The 14,982-nt window shown below is 44.5% G+C and overlaps 1 protein-coding gene across 1 annotated transcript in view; it reads left to right on the top strand.

Annotated features, from left to right (window-relative positions):
• LOC106564303 (tuberin) overlaps nt 1–14,982 on the top strand; it is a 67,002-nt gene that overhangs the window by 18,474 nt on the left and 33,546 nt on the right. Inside the window, 8 exon segments of the mRNA XM_082966897.1 lie at nt 1,744–1,863; nt 2,042–2,164; nt 2,507–2,613; nt 5,164–5,326; nt 5,914–6,036; nt 7,696–7,830; nt 13,240–13,429; nt 13,756–13,849. Coding sequence (XP_082823023.1) covers nt 1,744–1,863; nt 2,042–2,164; nt 2,507–2,613; nt 5,164–5,326; nt 5,914–6,036; nt 7,696–7,830; nt 13,240–13,429; nt 13,756–13,849 — 1,055 coding nt within the window.

Genomic DNA, 14,982 nt, shown 5'->3' with positions numbered 1-14,982 from the left:
CATGTCAAACGTTGTATAGCATAAATCATTAGGGCCTTTTTTAACCAGAACATGAATAATATTCAAGGTGGACGAATGCATAGCCTTTTATAACGTATTGGAACGAGGGTACCCAACATGAAGTAGCGCGCCAGGTGTCTAATGGGACATCACCGTTCCATGGCTCTTGTTCGGTCAGATCTCCCTCCAGAAGACTCAAAACACTTTGTAAAGGCTGGTGACATCTAGTGGAAGCAATAGGAAGTGCCAAAATATTCCTAAACCCCTGTGTCTTTCAATGGGATAGCTTTAAAGTCAATACAACACATCAGGTATCCACTTCCTGTCAGAAAATGTCTCAGGGTTTTGCCTGCCAAATGAGTTCTGTTATACTCACAGACACCATTCAAACAGTTTTGGAAACTTTAGAGTGTTTTCTATCCATATATAATAAGTATATGCATATTCTAGTTACTGGGTAGGATTAGTAACCAGATTAAATCGGGTACATTTTTTTTATCCAGACGTGCAAATGCTGCCCCCTAGACCCAACAGGTTAACGTGAGTGTAGTGAAATGCTTGTGCTTCTAGTTCCGACAGTGCAGTAATATCTAACAAGTAATCTACCAATTCCACAACAACTACCTTATACACACAAGTGTAAAGGAATGAATAAGAATTTGTACATAAAAATATATAAATGAGTGATGGCCGAACGGCATAGGCAAGATGTAATAGATGTTATAGAGTACAGTATATACATATGAGATGAGTAATGTAGGGTATGTAAACATTATATAATATAAAGTGACTAGTGATAAATTTATTACATCCATTTTTCCATTATTAAAGTGGCTGGAGTTGAGTCTGTATGTAGGCAGCAGCCACTCAATGTTAGTGATGGCTGTTTAACAGTCTGATGGCCTTGAGATAGAAGCTGTTTTTCAGTCTCTCGGTCCCAGCTTTGATGCACCTGTACTGACCTCACCTTCTGGATGTTAGCGGGGTGAACAGGCAGTGGCTCGGGTGGTTGTTGTCCTTGATGATCTTTTTGGCCTTCCTGTGACATCGGGTGGTGTAGGTGTCCTGGAGGGCAGGTAGTTTGCACCCGGTGATGCGTTGTGCAGACCTCACTACCCTCTGGAGAGCCTTCCGGTTATGGGCGGAGCAGCTGCCGTACCAGGCGGTGATACAGCCCGACAGGATGCTCTCGATTGTGCATCTGTAAAAGTTTGTGAGGGTTTTTGGTGACAAGCCAAATTTCTTCAGCCTCCTGAGGTTGAAGAGGCACTGTTGCACCTTCTTCACCATGCTGTCTGTGTGGGTGGTCCATTTCAGTTTGTCCGTGATGTGTACACCGAGGAACTTAACTTTTCCACCTTCTCCACTACTGTCCCGTCGATGTGGATAGGAGGCTGCTCCCTCTGCTGTTTCCTGAAGTCCACGATCATCTCCTTTGTTTTGTTGACATTGAGTGAGAGATTGTTTTCTTGACACCACACTCCGAGGGCCCTCACCTCCTCCCTGTAGGCCGTCTCTTGTGGTTGTTGGTAATCAAGCCTACCAATGTAGTGTCGTCTGCAAACTTGATGATTGAGTTGGAGGCGTGAATGGCCACGCAGTCATGGGTGAACAGGGAGTACAGGAGAGGGCTGAGAACACACCCTTGTGGGGCCCCAGTGTTGAGGATCAGCGGGGTGGAGATGTTTCCCACCACCTGGTGGTGATTTGACTAGAGTGTGTGTGTGCTCTCTCTTTGTGCAGGTGGCGAGTCGTTCGCTGGTGTGCCCAGGGCCCCTGGAGGTGTCGGAGAGAGACCCCACGGCAGAATCCTCCATGGAGGACGTCAGGACTGCTATACGAGGCCTACTGGAGATACTGCAGGTACACACACACACACACACACACACACACACACTGGAGATACTGTAGACACACACACACTGGGACACACACACACACACACAGGGTCAATGCAGTGTTACATATTAACATTCTCTCATGTGATTGATGGACTGGTGAATTGGTAGTGTATCAGTGCTCTGTTGCTCTCCACTCTCAGAGTAAGCTGTACAGCCTGCCAGCCAGCCACGCTAGTCGAGTGTACGAGCTGCTGATCGGACACCTGCAGCTGCACTACAAGAACAAGTACAGCTCCGCTGTGGCCTGCAGCATACGACTACAGGTAGCATACACAGGGGTCACACAGAGGTCAAATAGGGTTGAAATGTTACTGCTCCGCTGTGGCCTCCAGCAGGTAGGACACCAGTCACCTGCAGGTTTGGAAATGTTCCTTTTTTTGTTTATCAAGAAGTTTCAAAAGGCCTTTTCATTGGTGCCAATCAGAAACCGTCAACAAGGAAGGATGTTGTCCAAAGTGACACAGCAGACTTACCCTCTGTCTGTCTGTCTGTCTGTCTGTCTGTCTGTCTGTCTGTCTGTCTGTCTGTCTGTCTGTCTGTCTGTCTGTCTGTCTGTCTGTCTGTCTGTCTGTCTGTCTGTCTGTCTGTCTGTCTGTCTGTCTCAGGTGTTTGACTTCCTCCTGATGATGAGAACAGACTCCCTCCATCGTCTGGGGTTCTTCAGTAAAGACGGGGTGCTGAGGTTCAGTCCGTACTGCCACTGTGACATGGGGTGGGTTCACCTTCACTCTGTCCACTCTGAACTCACATTTCCCCGGCAAACAGTAAATTCACCTTCAAGACAATATTAAATGGACAGGACACTGGACAGGACACTGGACAGATGACTGGCCAGATACCAAAAAGGACCTATTGAATGTATAGTGACAAATACCAAAACAGTTGTTGATGCCACTTACTAGTTTTTAATTTAACATTTATTTAACTAGACAAGTCAGTCAAGAACAAATGTATTATTTACAATGACGACCTACACCGGCCAAACCCGGACGACGTTGGGCCAATTGTGCGCTGCCCTATGGGACTCCCAATCATGGCCGGTTGTGATCGAACCAGGGTCTGTAGTGACACCTCTAGCACTGAGATGCCGCGCCAGTCGCGAGCCTGACCAACAATACAAGACAGGAATCCAACAACCTGTTGAGTCCATTCATTTCCCTTCTTTTCATTAGTCTTTATTGCAAACAATAAGGTACGATACGGTTGGAAATTGACGGTGAGTCCAGGCACGCTAGTTCCCACCCAATCAGGGGCACGCTAGTTCCCACCCAATCAGGGGCACGCTAGTTCCCACCCAATCAGGGGCACGCTAGTTCCCACCCAATCAGGGGCACGCTAGTTCCCACCCAATCAGGGGCACGCTAGTTCCCACCCAATCAGGGGCACGCTAGTTCCCACCCAATCAGGGGCACGCTAGTTCCCACCCAATCAGGGGCACGCTAGTTCCCACCCAATCAGGGGCACGCTAGTTCCCACCCAATCAGGGGCACGCTAGTTCCCACCCAATCAGGGGCACGCTAGTTCCCACCCAATCAGGGGCACGCTAGTTCCCACCCAATCAGGGGCACGCTAGTTCCCACCCAATCAGGGGCACGCTAGTTCCCACCCAATCAGGGGCACGCTAGTTCCCACCCAATCAGGGGCACGCTAGTTCCCACCCAATCAGGGGCACGCTAGTTCCCACCCAATCAGGGGCACGCTAGTTCCCACCCAATCAGGGGCACGCTAGTTCCCACCCAATCAGGGGCAGGCTAGTTCCCACCCAATCAGGGCCAGGCTAGTTCCCACCCAATCAGGGCCAGGCTAGTTCCCACCCAATCAGGGCCACGCTAGTTCCCACCCAATCAGGGCCACGCTAGTTCCCACCCAATCAGGGCCACGCTAGTTCCCACCCAATCAGGGCCACGCTAGTTCCCACCCAATCAGGGCCACGCTAGTTCCCACCCAATCAGGGCCACGCTAGTTCCCACCCAATCAGGGCCACGCTAGTTCCCACCCAATCAGGGCCACGCTAGTTCCCACCCAATCAGGGCCACGCTAGTTCCCACCCAATCAGGGGCACACCAGATAATCATAGGGAGGTATAGGGATGAAATGAATTGAACACAAAACATGATAAATGGCTGCTACAGAATGTTAATGTGTTACCTTTCCAGCCATTTTAACTGTAATGTCTACCACTGTCTGTATTGTCTACCACTGTCTGTATTGTGTATTGTCTACCACTGTCTGTATTGTGTATTGTCTACCACTGTCTGTATTGTGTATTGTCTACCACTGTCTGTATTGTGTATTGTCTACCACTGTCTGTATTGTGTATTGTCTACCACTGTCTGTATTGTGTATTGTCTACCACTGTCTGTATTGTGTATTGTCTACCACTGTCTGTATTGTGTATTGTCTACCACTGTCTGTATTGTGTAATGTCTACCACTGTCTGTATTGTCTACGACTGTCTGTATTGTCTACCACTGTCTGTATTGTCTACCACTGTCTGTATTGTCTACCACTGTCTGTATTGTCTACCACTGTCTGTATTGTGTATTGTCTACCACTGTCTGTATTGTGTATTGTCTACCACTGTCTGTATTGTCTACCACTGTCTGTATTGTGTATTGTCTACCACTGTCTGTATTGTCTACCACTGTCTGTATTGTGTAATGTCTACCACTGTCTGTATTCTCTACGACTGTCTGTATTGTCTACCACTGTCTGTATTGTCTACCACTGTCTGTATTGTGTATTGTCTACCACTGTCTGTATTGTGTATTGTCTACCACTGTCTGTATTGTGTATTGTCTACCACTGTCTGTATTGTGTATTGTCTACCACTGTCTGTATTGTGTATTGTCTACCACTGTCTGTATTGTCTACCACTGTCTGTATTGTGTATTGTCTACCACTGTCTGTATTGTAAAGTTTTGTCTGTAACGCCTTTTTAGTTCTGTGTCGGACCCCAGGAAGACTATCTAACCTGTTCTCTCTCTCTCTGTGTGCTCTCTCTCTGTGTGCTCTCTCTCTCTCCTCTGTGTGCTCTCTCTCTCTCTCTCTCTGTGTGCTCTCTCTCTCTGTGTGCTCTCTCTCTCTCTCTCTCTCTGTGTGCTCTCTCTCTCTCTCTCTCTCTCTCTCTCTCTCTCTCTCTCTCTCTCTCTCTCTCTCTCTCTCTCTCTCTCTCTCTCTCTCTCTCTCTCTCTCTCTCTCTCTCTCTCTCTCTCTCTCTCTCTCTCTCTCTCTCTCTCTCTCTCTCTCTGTGTGTTTCCAGGGAGCCAGAGAAACGAGGGAGTGAGAAGAAGCCTGCAGGCTCAGTGTCTCCCCCTGCTGGCAGTCCTGCCCCCTCCACCACCACTCCCTCCTCCTCCTCCATCCGTACAGCCTGCCTGCCCTACTCACCTGCCTTTAATGTGCTGCTACAGTGCCTGAAGATGGTACACACACACACACACCTACCTACCTACACACACACCTACCCACAGACACACACACCTACCTACCTACCTACAGACACACAAAATCAAATCAATTTTTGTTGTCACATGCGCTGAATACAACAGGTAGGTAGGTAGGTGTGTGTGTGTGTGGGTAGATCATACCTTACAGTGAAATGCTTACTGACACGCCCCTAACCAACAACGCAGTTGAAAAAATATGAATAAGAATAAGAAATGAAAGTAACAAGTAATTAAAGATCAGCAGTAAAATAACAATAGACTATATACAGGAGGTACAGAGTCAGTGTGCGGGGGCACCAGTTAGTCCAGGTAGTGAGGTAATGTAGAGTTATTAAAGTGACTATGCATAGATGACAGAGAGTAGCAGCAGTGTAAAAGAGGGGGGGGGGTGCAAATAGTTTGGGTTGCCATTTGATTAGGTGTTCAGGAGTCTTATGGTTTGGGGGTGGAAGCTGTTTAGAAGCCTCTTGGACCTAGACTTGGGGCTCCGGTACCACTTGCTGTCTCCCTCCCTAACTCTGTTTCTCTCTGTCTCTCTGTCTGTCTCTGTCTCTGTGTTCCAGGAGACAGATTGGAAGGTGTTGAAGCTGGTACTAGAGAAGATGTCCTGGACCCTGCAGTATAAAGTCCTGCTGCTGTCCTCTCCCTGCAGCATAGACCAGCTCTGTTCTACACTCTGTTCTATGGTACACACTGTTACAGCGTTTGGGTTTTCCATTGATGTTTTTGAGGTTGGCTGTTAGGAGTATAGCTCTTTAGCACGTAGGGCGCACCGATTGGTGTCACCTCCTTAAGTCAGTATGTGTTTCACCTGTGCTGGTTTCTGTCTCGTTAGAGGGAAGGGGTTTCACCTGTGTTGGTTTCTGTCTCGTTAGAGGGAAGAGGTTTCACCTGTGCTGGTTTCTGTCTCGTTAGAGGGAAGGGGTTTCACCTGTGTTGGTTTCTGTCTCGTTAGAGGGAAGAGGTTTCACCTGTGCTGGTTTCTGTCTCGTTAGAGGGAAGGGGTTTCACCTGTGTTGGTTGCCGTCTCGTTAGAGGGAAGAGGTTTCACCTGTGCTGGTTTCTCTCGTTAGAGGGAAGAGGTTTCACCTGTGCTGGTTTCTCTCGTTAGAGGGAAGAGGTTTCACCTGTGCTGGTTTCTCTCGTTAGAGGGAAGAGGTTTCACCTGTGCTGGTTTCTCTCGTTAGAGGGAAGGGGTTTCACCTGTGCTGGTTGCCGTCTCGTTAGAGGGAAGAGGTTTCACCTGTGCTGGTTTCTCTCGTTAGAGGGAAGAGGTTTCACCTGTGCTGGTTTCTGTCTCATTAGAGGGAAGGGGTTTCACCTGTGTTGGCCCAGGTGCTATTTAACAGTGTCTGTCCCAGTGCTCCAGTAGTCTTGAGAGGTGGGAGCGCCTTTAGTCGGCGCTCTCTATTTAGATTCTCTAGACAAACAATCCTTCATCTGATCTGGTTTAGTGGGCCCTCCCTATGTTTGTCTAGAGAATCTAAATAGGGAGGGCCCACTAAACCAGATCAGATGAAGGATGGTTTGTCTAGAGAATCTAAAATCCTTCATCTGATCTGGTTTAGTGGGCCCTCTCTATTTAGGTTCTCTAGACAAACCATCCTTCATCTGATCTGGTTTAGTGGGCCCTCTCTATTTAGATTCTCTAGACAAACCATCCTTCATCTGATCTGGTTTAGTGGGCCCTCTCTATTTAGGTTCTCTAGACAAACCATCCTTCATCTGATCTGGTTTAGTGGGCCCTCCCTATTTAGATTCTCTAGACAAACCATCCTTCATCTGATCTGGTTTAGTGGGCCCTCCCTATTTAGATTCTCTAGACAAACCATCCTTCATCTGATCTGGTTTAGTGGGCGCTCTCTATTTAGATTCTCTAGACAAACCATCCTTCATCTGATCTGGTTTAGTGGGCCCTCTCTATTTAGATTCTCTAGACAAACCATCCTTCATCTGATCTGGTTTAGTGGGCCCTCTCTATTTAGATTCTCTAGACAAACCATCCTTCATCTGATCTGGTTTAGTGGGTGCTGATGGTGGCTGTCTTGTAGGTTCCAGTCGTTGTTGCTAGTCAACTCGGATGTGGACACCCCCAGGACTGTCTTTCACAACCCCTCCTGTTCTGGTTTGGTTGTCGGTGTTAGTTCCCCCTTCTGTTTGAGAGACATTATTTCAGTTTTCTTGCTGGGGAATGTAACAACACACACACGATTGTCACTTTGATCTTTCTCTGGTCCATCACTGACACTGTGGATTTGTGCCCATATGTTTTTTCTCTGTCTTGCTCTCTGCCTGTCTGTCTGTCTCGCTCGTCTGTCTGTCTCTCTGTCTCTCTGTCTGTGTAGGTGACAGACCGTCTTATCTCAGAGCGTCTGAAGAAGACTCCAGATGGTTTCAGTCGTACTGATGTCCAGCTGGCTGTAGTACCTGTTCTCACTGCTATCACATCATACCACAACTACCTAGAACAGGCCAGACAGGTATACACACACACACACACACACACACACACACACACACACACACACAGAAATATGCAATGAAAACATTGTTTTGATTAAGGTGAAGAGCGTATTTTCATTAGAAGCATTAGTCTACTAACAAAAGCCTGCCCACCAAGTTTAAGTTGACAAACAGACATGAACACATTCACACATGAACACATGAACACCTGCCTGTTGCAGCTAACTTGGTTAAAAGGGGAAGAATGTCAGCTTTCTCCTGCTGTTAACTGCATGTCTCAACTCCCAATATTGAGGGAATAAATGTCGTTAGCAGTCGTTCATTTAGTCAACACCTCGCAACTGTTTTTCCACTTTAGACAGAGGATGTAACTGTTTTTCCACTTTAGACAGAGGATGTAACTGTATTTCCACTTTAGACAGAGGATGTAACTGTATTTCCACTTTAGACAGAGGATGTAACTGTTTTTCCACTTTAGACAGAGGATGCAACTGTTTTTCCACTTTAGACAGAGGATGTAACTGTTTTTCCACTTTAGACAGAGGATGTAACTGTTTTTCCACTTTAGACAGAGGATGTAACTGTTTTTCCACTTTAGACAGAGGATGTAACTGTATTTCCACTTTAGACAGAGGATGTAACTGTTTTTCCACTTTAGACAGAGGATGTAACTGTTTTTCCACTTTAGACAGAGGATGTAACTGTTTTTCCACTTTAGACAGAGGATGTAACTGTTTTTCCACTTTAGACAGAGGATGTAACTGTTTTTCCACTTTAGACAGAGGATGTAACTGTTTTTCCACTTTAGACAGAGGATGTAACTGTTTTTCCACTTTAGACAGAGGATGTAACTGTTTTTCCACTTTAGACAGAGGATGTAACTGTTTTTCCACTTTAGACAGAGGATGTAACTGTTTTTCCACTTTAGACAGAGGATGTAACTGTTTTTCCACTTTAGACAGAGGATGTAACTGTTTTTCCACTTTAGACAGAGGATGTAACTGTTTTTCCACTTTAGACAGAGGATGTAACTGTTTTTCCACTTTAGACAGAGGATGTAACTGTATTTCCACTTTAGACAGAGGATGTAACTGTTTTTCCACTTTAGACAGAGGATGTAACTGTTTTTCCACTTTAGACAGAGGATGTAACTGTTTTTCCACTTTAGACAGAGGATGTAACTGTTTTTCCACTTTAGACAGAGGATGTAACTGTTTTTCCACTTTAGACAGAGGATGTAACTGTTTTTCCACTTTAGACAGAGGATGTAACTGTTTTTCCACTTTAGACAGAGGATGTAACTGTATTTCCACTTTAGACAGAGGATGTAACTGTTTTTCCACTTTAGACAGAGGATGTAACTGTTTTTCCACTTTAGACAGAGGATGTAACGATTTAATTTAGTTATATTATACATTTTTAGTTGTCCAGTGTGCTAGCTAGCCAGTGTGTTTACATTTTCATGAATTATCCATGAGGAAAAAGGCTTGTGGAAAAAGCAACTCTCTTGCGGCACTCATCGTTAAAGTCATAGTTCACTAAAATGAAATGGGACTTCATTATTTTTCCACTTGTCTACTATTAGGCTACTGTAGAGGTTTAGAAGTGTAGTCCACTTGTCTACTATTAGGCTACTGTAGAGGTTTAGAAGTGTAGTCCACTTGTCTACTATTAGGCTACTGTAGAGGTTTAGAAGTGTAGTCCACTTGTCTACTATTAGGCTACTGTAGAGGTTTAGAAGTGTAGTCCACTTGTCTACTATTAGGCTACTGTAGAGGTTTAGAAGTGTAGTCCACTTGTCTACTATTAGGCTACTGTAGAGGTTTAGAAGTGTAGTCCACTTGTCTACTATTAGGCTACTGTAGAGGTTTAGAAGTGTAGTCCACTTGTCTACTATTAGGCTACTGTAGAGGTTTAGAAGTGTAGTCCACTTGTCTACTATTAGGCTACTGTAGAGGTTTAGAAGTGTAGTCCACTTGTCTACTATTAGGCTACTGTAGAGGTTTAGAAGTGTAGTCCACTTGTCTACTATTAGGCTACTGTAGAGGTTTAGAAGTGTAGTCCACTTGTCTACTATTAGGCTACTGTAGAGGTTTAGAAGTGTAGTCCACTTGTCTACTATTAGGCTACTGTAGAGGTTTAGAAGTGTAGTCCACTTGTCTACTATTAGGCTACTGTAGAGGTTTAGAAGTGTAGTCCACTTGTCTACTATTAGGCTACTGTAGAGGTTTAGAAGTGTAGTCCACTTGTCTACTATTAGGCTACTGTAGAGGTTTAGAAGTGTAGTCCACTTGTCTACTATTAGGCTACTGTAGAGGTTTAGAAGTGTAGTCCACTTGTCTACTATTAGGCTACTGTAGAGGTTTAGAAGTGTAGTCCACTTGTCTACTATTAGGCTACTGTAGAGGTTTAGAAGTGTAGTCCACTTGTCTACTATTAGGCTACTGTAGAGGTTTAGAAGTGTAGTCCACTTGTCTACTATTAGGCTACTGTAGAGGTTTAGAAGTGTAGTCCACTTGTCTACTATTAGGCTACTGTAGAGGTTTAGAAGTGTAGTCCACTTGTCTACTATTAGGCTACTGTAGAGGTTTAGAAGTGTAGTCCACTTGTCTACTATTAGGCTACTGTAGAGGTTTAGAAGTGTAGTCCACTTGTCTACTATTAGGCTACTGTAGAGGTTTAGAAGTGTAGTCCACTTGTCTACTATTAGGCTACTGTAGAGGTTTAGAAGTGTAGTCCACTTGTCTACTATTAGGCTACTGTAGAGGTTTAGAAGTGTAGTCCACTTGTCTACTATTAGGCTACTGTAGAGGTTTAGAAGTGTAGTCCACTTGTCTACTATTAGGCTACTGTAGAGGTTTAGAAGTGTAGTCCACTTGTCTACTATTAGGCTACTGTAGAGGTTTAGAAGTGTAGTCCACTTGTCTACTATTAGGCTACTGTAGAGGTTTAGAAGTGTAGTCCACTTGTCTACTATTAGGCTACTGTAGAGGTTTAGAAGTGTAGTCCACTTGTCTACTATTAGGCTACTGTAGAGGTTTAGAAGTGTAGTCCACTTGTCTACTATTAGGCTACTGTAGAGGTTTAGAAGTGTAGTCCACTTGTCTACTATTAGGCTACTGTAGAGGTTTAGAAGTGTAGTCCACTTGTCTACTATTAGGCTACTGTAGAGGTTTAGAAGTGTAGTCCACTTGTCTACTATTAGGCTACTGTAGAGGTTTAGAAGTGTAGTCCACTTGTCTACTATTAGGCTACTGTAGAGGTTTAGAAGTGTAGTCCACTTGTCTACTATTAGGCTACTGTAGAGGTTTAGAAGTGTAGTCCACTTGTCTACTATTAGGCTACTGTAGAGGTTTAGAAGTGTAGTCCACTTGTCTACTATTAGGCTACTGTAGAGGTTTAGAAGTGTAGTCCACTTGTCTACTATTAGGCTACTGTAGAGGTTTAGAAGTGTAGTCCACTTGTCTACTATTAGGCTACTGTAGAGGTTTAGAAGTGTAGTCCACTTGTCTACTATTAGGCTACTGTAGAGGTTCAGAAGTGTAGTCCACTTGTCTCCTATTAGGCTACTGTAGAGGTTTAGAAGTGTAGTCCACTTGTCTATTATTAGGCTACTGTAGAGGTTTAGAAGTGTAGTCCACGTGTCTACTATTAGGCTACTGTAGAGGTTTAGAAGTGTAGTCCACTTGTCTACTATTAGGCTACTGTAGAGGTTTAGAAGTGTAGTCCACTTGTCTACTATTAGTCTACTGTAGAGGTTTAGAAGTGTAGTCCACTTGTCTACTATTAGGCTACTGTAGAGGTTTAGAAGTGTAGTCCACTTGTCTACTATTAGGCTACTGTAGAGGTTTAGAAGTGTAGTCCACTTGTCTACTATTAGGCTACTGTAGAGGTTTAGAAGTGTAGTCCACTTGTCTACTATTAGGCTACTGTAGAGGTTTAGAAGTGTAGTCCACTTGTCTACTATTAGGCTACTGTAGAGGTTTAGAAGTGTAGTCCACTTGTCTACTATTAGGCTACTGTAGAGGTTTAGAAGTGTAGTCCACTTGTCTACTATTAGGCTACTGTAGAGGTTTAGAAGTGTAGTCCACTTGTCTACTATTAGGCTACTGTAGAGGTTTAGAAGTGTAGTCCACTTGTCTACTATTAGGCTACTGTAGAGGTTTAGAAGTGTAGTCCACTTGTCTACTATTAGGCTACTGTAGAGGTTTAGAAGTGTAGTCCACTTGTCTACTATTAGGCTACTGTAGAGGTTTAGAAGTGTAGTCCACTTGTCTACTATTAGGCTACTGTAGAGGTTTAGAAGTGTAGTCCACTTGTCTACTATTAGGCTACTGTAGAGGTTTAGAAGTGTAGTCCACTTGTCTACTATTAGGCTACTGTAGAGGTTTAGAAGTGTAGTCCACTTGTCTACTATTAGGCTACTGTAGAGGTTTAGAAGTGTAGTCCACTTGTCTACTATTAGGCTACTGTAGAGGTTTAGAAGTGTAGTCCACTTGTCTACTATTAGGCTACTGTAGAGGTTTAGAAGTGTAGTCCACTTGTCTACTATTAGGCTACTGTAGAGGTTTAGAAGTGTAGTCCACTTGTCTACTATTAGGCTACTGTAGAGGTTTAGAAGTGTAGTCCACTTGTATACTATTAGGCTACTGTAGAGGTTTAGAAGTGTAGTCCACTTGTCTACTATTAGGCTACTGTAGAGGTTCAGAAGTGTAGTCCACTTGTCTCCTATTAGGCTACTGTAGAGGTTTAGAAGTGTAGTCCACTTGTCTATTATTAGGCTACTGTAGAGGTTTAGAAGTGTAGTCCACGTGTCTACTATTAGGCTACTGTAGAGGTTTAGAAGTGTAGTCCACGTGTCTACTATTAGGCTACTGTAGAGGTTTAGAAGTGTAGTCCACTTGTCTACTATTAGGCTACTGTAGAGGTTTAGAAGTGTAGTCCACTTGTCTCCTATTAGGCTACTGTAGAGGTTTAGAAGTGTAGTGATCCTCCACACGTCTCTTATCTCAGCAGGATGGAGACGTGAGCACAGCCTGTTCATCACGTTTCTGTGATGGACACATTTTCTTGGTCTATTCAATGTAGCTGTTTTTTAGGCTGGTAAAAACTCTTGATTGGCTGCTGAATTTAAATCACTGGAAACTATGGCTGGTAAATGCCATGACCCCATGTTTGAGTGAAAGACAATTCCGTTAATGGATTCTGTGAGTGTAGGCCTAAATAGAAAATAAAACATTTGGGCAAGTGACCATAATCCTCGAGCAGGTAAAAACGACTCGTGCATTTTTGAGAGCTTCATCTCGATATCTGCTCATAAATAACATCATCGTTGTTCTCTTCTCTCTTGCCATCCCTTCATCTCAATATCTGCTCATAAATAACATCGTTGTTCTCTTCTCTCTTGCCATCCCTTCATCTCTCAGAGGGAGTTGGTTCAGTGTCTGGAGGCAGGGCTGATATACCGCTGTGCTAAGCAGTGTGTGGTTGCCCTGACAATGTGCACCGTGGAGATGCCTGACATCATGGTTAAACTCCTCCCCGCCCTCATCGTCAAGCTGACGCACATCTCGGCAACCGTCGCCATGGCGTCGCCCATGCTGGAATTCCTGTCCAGTGAGAACACACCCTAGTTTACACACCCTGATAGATGGAAGCCAATCAGAGAACAGGATCTGTATATACAGGAAGTTAGATCAGCCAATGATTGTGTGAAGGATTCTTTGTATTTCACTTCCTAGTTCATGTTAGATAATGTTTACATATGGGAAACACCCCTAATATACATCACACAGTCATGTTATAAACTTTAGTGTGTTTACAGGGAAGATAACTTGTTCAGTTGTAGAATCAGTGACCCTATTACATCCTTACCTGTTGATGATGGTGCCACATGGCAAGGTTAGATAATGTCATGCTAACTGTCTGTGTGTGTGTTGTAGCTCTGGTGCGGCTGCCACATCTCTATGCTTACTTTGTAGCAGAGCAGTACGTCAGTGTGTTCGCCATCTCCCTGCCCTACACCAACCCCTCCAAGTGAGTACACGCGCACACGCACGTGTAACACATACGTACGTACGCACGCTCACACACACACGCTCTCTCACTCTGTTTCTCTCTCAACCTCCCTCCTCTCTCTCCCTCCCTTTTTTCTCTCTCTACCCTTCTCTAACTCCCTCCCAGTACATTGTGTCTCTCCAGGTTTAACCAGTACATTGTGTCTCTCTCTCCAGGTTTAACCAGTACATTGTGTGTCTCTCTCTCCAGGTTTAACCAGTACATTGTGTCTCTCTCTCCAGGTTTAACCAGTACATTGTGTCTCTCTCTCCAGGTTTAACCAGTACATTGTGTCTCTCTCTCCAGGTTTAACCAGTACATTGTGTCTCTCTCTCCAGGTTTAACCAGTACATTGTGTCTCTCTCTCTCCAGGTTTAACCAGTACATTGTGTCTCTCTCTCTCCAGGTTTAACCAGTACATTGTGTCTCTCTCTCCAGGTTTAACCAGTACATTGTGTGTCTCTCTCTCCAGGTTTAACCAGTACATTGTGTCTCTCTCTCTCCAGGTTTAACCAGTACATTGTGTCTCTCTCTCTCCAGGTTTAACCAGTACATTGTGTCTCTCTCTCTCCAGGTTTAACCAGTACATTGTGTCTCTCTCTCTCCAGGTTTAACCAGTACATTGTGTCTCTCTCTCTCCAGGTTTAACCAGTACATTGTGTCTCTCTCTCTCCAGGTTTAACCAGTACATTGTGTCTCTCTCTCTCCAGGTTTAACCAGTACATTGTGTCTCTCTCTCTCCAGGTTTAACCAGTACATTGTGTGTCTCTCTCTCCAGGTTTAACCAGTACATTGTGTGTCTCTCTCTCCAGGTTTAACCAGTACATTGTGTGTCTCTCTCTCCAGGTTTAACCAGTACATTGTGTGTCTCTCTCTCCAGGTTTAACCAGTACATTGTGTCTCTCTCTCTCCAGGTTTAACCAGTACATTGTGTCTCTCTCTCTCCAGGTTTAACCAGTACATTGTGTCTCTCTCTCCAGGTTTAATCAGTACATTGTGTCTCTCTCTCCAGGTTTAACCAGTACATTGTGTCTCTCCACGTTTAACCAGTACATTGTGTCTCTCTCTCCAGGTTTAACCAGTATATTGTGTGTCTCTCTCTCCAGGTTTAA

The sequence above is a fragment of the Salmo salar genome, chromosome 02 (genome assembly GCF_965601325.2).
Source record: "Salmo salar chromosome 02, fSalSal1, whole genome shotgun sequence".
In the NCBI taxonomy this organism is placed as follows: Eukaryota; Metazoa; Chordata; class Actinopteri; order Salmoniformes; family Salmonidae; genus Salmo; species Salmo salar.
This window is presented reverse-complemented; position numbering and strand designations above follow the sequence as displayed.